This window comes from Necator americanus, chromosome II (genome assembly GCF_031761385.1).
Source record: "Necator americanus strain Aroian chromosome II, whole genome shotgun sequence".
In the NCBI taxonomy this organism is placed as follows: domain Eukaryota; kingdom Metazoa; phylum Nematoda; class Chromadorea; order Rhabditida; family Ancylostomatidae; genus Necator; species Necator americanus.
In genome coordinates, this window is record NC_087372.1 from 39,758,799 (window position 1) to 39,767,774 (window position 8,976).

The following is an 8,976-nucleotide window of genomic DNA, read 5'->3' on the forward strand; positions in this document are numbered from 1 at the left end:
AAGTGAATGAGTGACAAATTTGTGGTTCTGTGTACTTTTTACAACAACAGAAAATTTTCGAGAGCGGATGAAGATTTCCTAATGTTTTCTGAATTTTAGAAAACTCGTTGTCTTCGTCAGCACGCGTTCTGGTACCTTCCGTGTTTGGTGACCAATTAGGACCACAGTACATACTGTTGTGTATCCAATAGTAGGCCGAGTAACAGAATGAGAGCGAACTCAAAGAACTATGTTGCTGATATTTCATCTTAGATTACTTCCCTCTCTTCTTCTACCATGAAAACGAGAAAATGTCTACTCGTTTCGAATAAGCACGAGTTAACCACTTCGTCAAACTGCGGTTTTTCCTCAAAATAATCGATACATGCGACTGTGTATATAACGAGGCTTTCGGCGAGTTCACTTCTGTACTTCCTCCTCCATCCTTCCGTCTTTTCTTCACCTTAACCTGACTTCCAACCAGAGCATAGATTTCCACAGTACTTTCTCGATTTCCTTGCCCGGCAGTTGCTTCACCTGGCTAAGGGATTTAATCTTCGTGAAATGTTCATCACTGTATGTTAAAGGCATCACTCCACGAATCTGAGGTGCTACGGATTTCAGGTGGAGTATTCGTATACGGGATAGTAGATTATGGAGAGGGGGATGATTCCGTCCATTTTTTCCTAATTGCCGTAAAAAAACGGCCCTGAAGATGCGGCTCGTGCACACGGGTGACGCGCTCCAATCGAACTCCTTGTAGAAAATAGCGCGCCGGAACGCCCGTAGCCGTATCACCTCAGATTCGTGGAGTGATGCCTTTAAACTAATTATTTGTAGAACCCTAACAGTACTTATACTTGGCGGATATATTATGTCTAAAATCCTACTCTATTGGTTTGAATAAAATCTTGAAAAATAAACTTTTGATTTCTTTCAAAGGAACTGATACTAAACAGCTAAACGTGCTGTGGTTTTGCGTCAAAAAATCAGAAAAAAATCAGAAAAAATCGTTAAGCCTCATTCTGTTTCCACTTTATAAAATAAAAAAGTTAATAACTCGTAGTCCTTTAATAATTCGGCTTACGTTTGAAAATCGAGTGAATAGAATTGATATGAGAATGTTCTCAATCGAATAATACTAAATTAAGAACTCCGTTTAAAATTTATGAAATTGAAAAAAAATCGATAACACGTGGTACTACGTTTGAGATTAAGTTAACTATCCTTAGATCTTCAGTGAGGCAAATTTTTTTTCCGTTAACAGAGCTGTTCGTGAAGTCTTCTTGTTCAAATGTATTTCTTATTGTTCTTTGTATACTCTATCCCCACAGGCGTGTGTAAGCATGTAAAGAAGAAGTAAATAAATAAATGAATTTTTTGAATATAACCTCATTGTGGGATTAACGACCGCTCAGTTATAGGAAATCTAATTTTTAAATAATTTTCTACTGTTGATCACTAAAATCTCGAGCTTTTTTCGTAGCATTTCAAACAAATTCCCTAATTGATTTTCTAAAACAATTGCGATTTAGCATGCGTATTCTATTTTTCTTCGCCGTTCTGCTAGCAATAGTAGTCGCTGCCTGTGCATTTCCCGCGGCTGATGAGCCCCTGTAAGTCTGATCTGGATCCACTTGTTTGATCTACACCAATCCATTCAGGAAAGCAATTCTATAATTACAGTCTAATTCGAACGAAACGCCAACGTCGATTCGGCTATGGTGGTTGGGGCGGAATAGGCGGATGGGGTGGTGGTTATCCTGGTTTCGGCGGCGGTTTTGGCGGATGGGGTGGTGGCTACTACCCTGGATTCGGCGGTGGCTTTTATCCAGGAATGATCGGATAATACGGAGAACGCTTTGATATCGATTTACTGAATTTGTAAAAATACATACCTAAACAAATATGCATAAATAAAAATTAGTGTTTTTCGTGTTATTTACTTATCGACAGAGTTCGTCGAATATTCTGCTGTGCAGATTCCTGCGGCATATTTTTTTTTTCAATTTCGAGCAACGGCAAGAAAGATGCGGAATATATATTCCGATCGCATCCGTGAGCAAACTCAAAATATGAGTAAAATAAGGTTGAAGTTAGAAAATCATTGTAGACTACTGCTAATAAGCAAAAATAATTATTTAATTACGGTGTTGGTGTCCCATTTTTTCAATCTCTTAATGCTTGCGTCAAGAGTCGTGCCAAAGCATCGTATACTACTACACATCACCCCAAAGATTTTTTTCAAAAATATTTCTATTAAAAAACAACTCTCTTGGTTGTCAGATATAAAATAAAAAAAGCTCTTAATATTTATACTCTATGATAACTCTTGTTTTTTTTCACCTTAGATTTATTTTTCTTCTCTTCATAATAGCGAATACATCTTGTCAACCATACGTTTCCATGGCTCTACGAGATCAGCATCGGCTATTTTTAGCCCGTTACAGACGTACGCGTATGAGAGACGGTTGTGCACGTCGACGCGTACATTTTGACCTCCAAACCCGGAGTGACCAAAAATCCATTGACCCTGAAAATCCTCTCGGCATTAGTTTTTTATTCTTACTTATGTTTTTTTTTCGGAGTTTTTATTTATTATTGGTGGGGATAGTATAAATATGAATTAATCAAAGTGAATAATTTATGAATGATTCATGTGAGCCCCTTTGAAAGCCCCTTTGAAAAAATTATATCCGTGTAGATTTCTTTCTCATATAGAGAGAGAAAAAATGAAAAAAGAGAGATTTTTCTTGAAATGAAATAAAAAGCTCAGCTTAAAGTTGCTTACCATAGGATTTCTAGTAAATTGGTATCCATAACCTTTGCTTTCCTCGTAGCCGATGACCACATCCATTTCATCCTCCAGCACAGGTTGTTCGAAATGTTTATAGAAAGCATCGCTAAGAATTTTCCTCTCAGCCAAGAGTGAATGAAGCTGAGCCAAGGATCTAGCATTTCCTATTCCCATATTTGATGGCATGGGAAGTATTCGATTCTCCAGAGAGTTGTACTGAAATATTTGTATTTATTTCGAAGGTAACAAAAGCGGAACGAGGAATCCAGAAAGATTTTCCGTACATCATCAGTCGTTATCCATCTCCAGGTATCGTAAAGATGCCTGTTGTGTTCGTTGTCGCCGGCATTCCATCGTCTTAACACCTCGGGATTATGTCGTCCTTCCGCCTCGATTTGCAGCTTACTAGGATACTGTAGCGTCGCAACGCGATCGTTGTCGTCCGGATGTTTAAGGCCAATTGATATGTTGGGAATATCTGAAAACACAAAGTGTAAACACCGCGCAGAGACCTTGCGAAACTCTATAAATATATTTTTTTTTTTCCGTGTAGAACTTGTGCCCGAAAAAAAGTAGAAAGACATCGAAAAGCGAAGAGATCATTTTCTTTTCATTTTTATTGGATTTATAATCCTTGCTGGGTAAGCAAATATAAGCCGTTCCACTAGTTTTTCTGGAAAGTGCATTTTTTTTTAAATTGGTAATTTTCTTCTATTCCCTTAGCAGGGTTTTCGGCCTCTTTATTCCGTCTTTGTTTGAAAAAAAATGCATAAAAATTTGGTGGCATGGTTTATTTGCTGGTTACGACATCGAGCAGATAATTTTCTACGAGTTAGTACTAAAATAAAATAAGAGTGACAAAAAAATTGTAGTTACAATGTTTGAGGGGCAGTGCATCCGAGGATCCTTATCTTTTCAAAAAAAAGCTCCTTTGAAGCAGTTAATCAGAAAAATTGTGAGTGAAATTCGCAATTTTTTGACATTCCATAAATAATTAATATATAAACAAATCCAATCCATAAATAATTAGTATATATAAATATTCATCTTCACAAAAGAGAATTGACTATTATGCAAGAAAATGGTATTGTATTTTGATAGCTGCTTTTTCTGTAATTCCCGTTACATGCAGATACAACCGGTACTGTAGGCTTACGGTAACAACCTTGAACAATCAATGTATGGACTTGATCCTCCGCTGAGGTTTGGAAGATTTTAACTTTATTCAGTTAGTGTTAATTTTCTTTTAATTTTAAAATTTATTTTACGTAATTTTATTTGTTACAGATGAATCCCAACTCTTTGCGGAAAAATTATAAATTTTTCTTTTTATATTTAATTTTTCTTTTATATTTTCTCACTTATTTACAAAGCTCAGAATCGAAACTGGGCCATCCTCAGAAACACAGCACACTTGGCAGCATTGTAAAATGTTACAATTCTACAAAGTAGATAAAATAAACTGCATGTAAATAAACAGTAACATATAAATAATTTAAAGAAAATTAAAATAAATAAGGTAAACTAGGTACGCCAATTACAACCAGAAGAATATGTACGTCCCCCTTGTGTGTATTTATCTCTATTTATTTCTGCAAAAGGATTTCTCCTTATGGTTGTTATTTTATTCATTCCTTAATGAAAAAAAAATCAAATTTAACCTAAATTCAAGTAATTAATTTAAGTAACACAGCTCATTACCGTAACATTGTATGAGCTCCTTGAGAATATCATTTACGCCTCTTTTCTTTGAATCGATTCGTCGTATAATTTGATCTATTAAAAATCTGAAAATTTGTTAGGTTATATATAAGACGAGAGCATACCGTTTCTATTTCAAAGTTTGGGACAAAAGTTACCCAAATGTTAACGCATGATAACCCGATTGGGTCCCAGGGGTCCACACAGGGGTGGCATTTTCGAAATATGCACTCATCTTTCGCCAATCAACCACATCTTCTCGATTTATCATCTGCTCGGAATATGGAAGACCTGCCTGGAAGAAATTTGAGGATCAACGTCTCGTTACACTTTCTTGGGACAAAACGAGAGGTTGAAGAGTGATTTTTCCTCGGCACAGAATTTCCCCCAAATTCTATTACCTTATTATTATTTATTTTTATTCTCCCCCCCCTCCCTAACAAATGGTTCTCGTACTCTGGAAATTCACCTAACATAAATTTTGGCACGAGTATGGTTCCATCTCCGGATCACGGACTGACCGTAGAAAGGTTCATCGCGGGTATTTTCAAAAATTTGAACAATTAAATAAAAAGGTTCAAAAAAAGTAAAGTATGAAATGATACCTGATGTAGCACAACGTTAAGTATGGTAATATGTTCCTTGCCGTTTCCAGCAAATTCTGGCCAAAATTCCGCCACTTTTTGACTGTACGAGATATGCTCCTGATCCATGACAATAGCTAGAATCGTGGCGGCCAGACTCTTAAAATCCAAGCCACTATAGGTAAGATAATAATAATAATAATAATAATAATAATAATAATAATAATAATAATAATAATAATAATAATAATAATAATAATAATAATAATAATAATAATAATAATAATAATAATAGTAATAATAATAATAATAATAATAATAATAATAATAATAATAATAATAATAATAATAATAGCAATAGCAATAATAGCAATAATAATAATAATAGTGATAGTAATAATAATAATAATAGTGATAGTAATAATAATAATAATAGTGATAGTATAATAATAATAATAATAATAATAATAATAATAATAATAATAATAATAATAATAATAATAATAATAATAATAATAATAATAGTAATAATAATAATAATAATAATAATAATAATAATAATAATAATAATAATAATAATAATAATAATAATAATAGCAATAGCAATAATAGCAATAATAATAATAATAGTGATAGTAATAATAATAATAATAATAATAATAATAATAATAATAATAATAATAATAATAATAATAATAATAATAATAATAATAATAATAATAATAATAATAATAATAATAATAATAATAATAATAATAATAATAATAATAGTAATAATAACAATAATAATAATAATAGTTTTAAAATAAAAATGATTAACACTCTGCCTTCTTCACTGTGTAGAATTATACAAGTATTATAATAATTATTATACAAGTACAAGTAATATTATAGTTTAATTTTAAAAGAAATTAATAAATAATAATGATAATTAAAATAAAATAAATAAAATTAAACAAAATAAATAAAATAAAATATTAAAGAATAAATAAAATTAATAATTAAAAATAATTTTAATAATAATTCTGTGGCAGTGCAGGTAAAGTGTCGCGCGGTGGAGAGAGACGATCACCACATGGTTCTCCACTGCTGATAGTTCAAAACTACCTAATGCCAACCAATAATTTCCCAATTCACACAATTAGTGGGAAATTTCTCTCAGGAGCATAAAAACACTGACTTGACACTAGAAATATCTTCTAAGAGTCCTTGTATACATGCCTACAGCTACCGTAGTCTGTAAATTTCTCGGATTTTAAATAGGAATAGAATGTGATGAAGCATTCCAGAGGGATTAATCAACATGCGAACTTTACTCTTCATTTTTCTTAGTGGAGTAAAAATAAATTATACCACATTTTCTGTCGTTTCCACTCGATCCATAAGAAGAAAATTCCAGAATTCAGAAAATCCCAACGGCCGATTAGGATTTAAGTGGACAAAAAGTGCCTTTGTACCTGACAACTCATATTAGTTACTATATCAGTTATTAGCTAACCATATTATATTATATATTATTACATATTATTAATTAATTATATTAGTTATATTTATATTAGTTATTATTAGTAGAGAGAAAAAATATCCTGCTCCTGGTTAACCCACGCCTAGGATAATGTTTTGAAGACAATCAGACCCATTCAACATATTAGTAGCCTCATGGAACACGAACTCACAAAATGTGTTTTTTCCAGGGAATAGTAGCTATTTCTATCCATATCCATAAAAACTCTGTTATGGCAGATTTTTCGCTTTTTTGATTGGATTCCGGAAAAATATGTACCGCCACGAGTAGACCCATCAATCACGTTCACTCAATCACTTTGACCAACGATCGGAAGCTAAGAAGGAACAGGAAGCGGCACCTACATCCTTAAGCTTTTAGGAATACGTATGTAACCGAATATAAATGAAATACTTATGTTCACATAACACCGAAGATGATTTCGAAATTTTAGAATTTAGATTTTAAAGATCTAAATTTTTTTCCTATGGATATTTTTCGGAATCTAAGAAAAATTTAGCACTAAATAATGCTTTAATATGACCGACTACAACTGTTTAATCAGAAAAAAATCATATAAAAAATACCTTTGTTGTTGAGAACAGTATTGACATAGTGTCCTTGGTCCATAGTTGTCTGGATGTTCGATCTTTTAAGCCTCCCCATAGATCAACTACTAATTTCCCCTTATGGAACACAGCAAAACTTGCTCCGGCCGATTCAAGTCCCAAGGCGAAGTTTTCTCTGAAAAATTGGAGCTTTTCCAATTAAAAAAAATTTTAAGTTATGTAACTATTTAGTATACAGGACAAATATTTCTGAATTATGTACTTATTCAGGAGAACATACCTAAATACCTCTTCAATTTCTGCAAAACGTGGATCTAAAACTTGCCCGCCCACTGTCGAAACAGCATTTACCATATCTGCCTGAAAGAAAATCTATTTGCTAACAAAAAATAAGGTTGAAAAAATCTGTGGAAAGATTTTAACCTAGAATTATTCTCCCTATTCTAGAAATTTTGAAAAATTTGTCTTCATAATCCCTTTTTTGGAATAGTAGTGGGAATCAGAAGTCAAAAGGAGCTAAATTTAAGGAAGAATGAGTTACGAGAAATAAAAATTACAGGAGTTATTTTATTATTTTTTATTAAGTTATTTTTAGAAGAAAGTTAGTTTAAGTTTAAGTTTAGTTCTAATTTATTTTAGAAAAAAGCATCACAAACTTCCTCTAACAAAAAGTATAAAAATAAAAGAAAATCACAACTTTTAGAGTTTACCTCGTGTCAAGCAACCAACCTCCTTGCAAAACTTATCGTTGTTGATCAAAGTACTTCCGGGATTTGATCATACCAGAGAAATAGCCTCGTTCCACGTCAGAATGTTCCCTCCAAGACTCCTCGTTTTTGTTTCCTCCTCCTTATTTCAGCAATGATGTGGGCTCTCAAATTTATCCAAATGCAGTGCCGAACCTAAAAAGCGAATAGCCAACATTTTCATTAAAGCATTTGAGAAAAGAATTGTCGATGCTCGGAAATTTCCTCAGAAAAGCATTAGGAATTTGAGCAGAAAGACCGAATTGTGGAAAAATCTCACGAAATTGACGTCATCCACAAAGCAGAGCAAAAGCAGTTTTCTAGAACACAGTGGAAAAACAGGAGCCATCATGTGGTTGGCTGAGAAACGAAGACAAGATATGTCACTGTATTCATGGAATTATTCATGGAATTGTTCATGGAATCCATAGCGCATTAAAAGGAACGTTAACAAAAAAAAGAAAAGAAAGGAAACGAACATAAAAGAGCAAAATTTTAAAACAATCAAATTAGCGAAAGCGAAAGTGCAAAAAAGCGACGAATCAGTGTCGAAAAATTAGCTCATCGTCGATTCGGCTGAATACAATTTAAGAATAGCCTGGAAGAAAAAAGAATAAATAAAATGTTAAGTATATAAAATATTTAAACTGATAAATACTTGATGAATTATGTATATATATATTTAATAAATAAATGATAATAATAAATTATAATTGATTATGATATTAATTAATAATGGATAAATTTATATTTAATAAATAAAACAATGAATAAAATAATAGATATTCAAATATTTCACATAAAAAACTATACTTGTGTGGGAAAATCCAAAACCTTTTCCTCATAATTAAATTGAAGATCTTGAAGTAGGATAGTAATACCAGATGGAAACAGTAAATGTGCGGACCAAAATGAAAATCTCAAAAATAAACAAGTAAAAATAAAAATGTAAAAATAGGAAATACATAAAAAATAGAAATAGAAACGAGAATGTTAGCCAGGCTATGTCCCAACAGAACTGCTTCACCAGAGTAAAATACATGTTTGGGAGAAGAAAATTGCCTACAAGAACAATTTTCCGCCGTTCACCACAATT

General features: G+C 32.3%; 2 protein-coding genes across 3 annotated transcripts; one reads left to right on the forward strand and one right to left on the reverse strand.

The window, feature by feature from the left end:
• Positions 1-1,515: 1,515 nt before the first annotated feature.
• Positions 1,516-1,828, forward strand: RB195_020848 (uncharacterized protein; the record flags this gene model as incomplete). Its single annotated transcript, XM_013439253.2, has 2 exons — positions 1,516-1,595; positions 1,666-1,828. The coding sequence occupies 2 exons, from the start codon at positions 1,516-1,518 to the stop codon at positions 1,826-1,828; spliced, it is 243 nt and encodes an 80-aa protein (XP_013294707.2).
• A 519-nt stretch (positions 1,829-2,347) lies between these two features.
• On the reverse strand, positions 2,348-8,232 carry RB195_020849 (uncharacterized protein; the record flags this gene model as incomplete). Of its 2 annotated transcripts, XM_064189355.1 has the most annotated exons (10): positions 2,348-2,512; positions 2,771-2,992; positions 3,061-3,254; positions 4,478-4,563; positions 4,636-4,772; positions 5,083-5,220; positions 7,153-7,309; positions 7,415-7,494; positions 7,864-7,866; positions 8,161-8,232. In XM_064189355.1, 10 exons carry the CDS (start codon positions 8,230-8,232, stop codon positions 2,348-2,350), a joined length of 1,254 nt encoding a protein of 417 aa, XP_064045235.1. The 2 variants fall into 2 exon arrangements, with proteins under 2 accessions (XP_064045235.1, XP_064045236.1); XM_064189354.1 differs by lacking the exons at positions 7,864-7,866; positions 8,161-8,232 and having other exon boundaries at positions 7,415-7,488.
• Between the last annotated feature and the right edge of the window lie 744 nt (positions 8,233-8,976).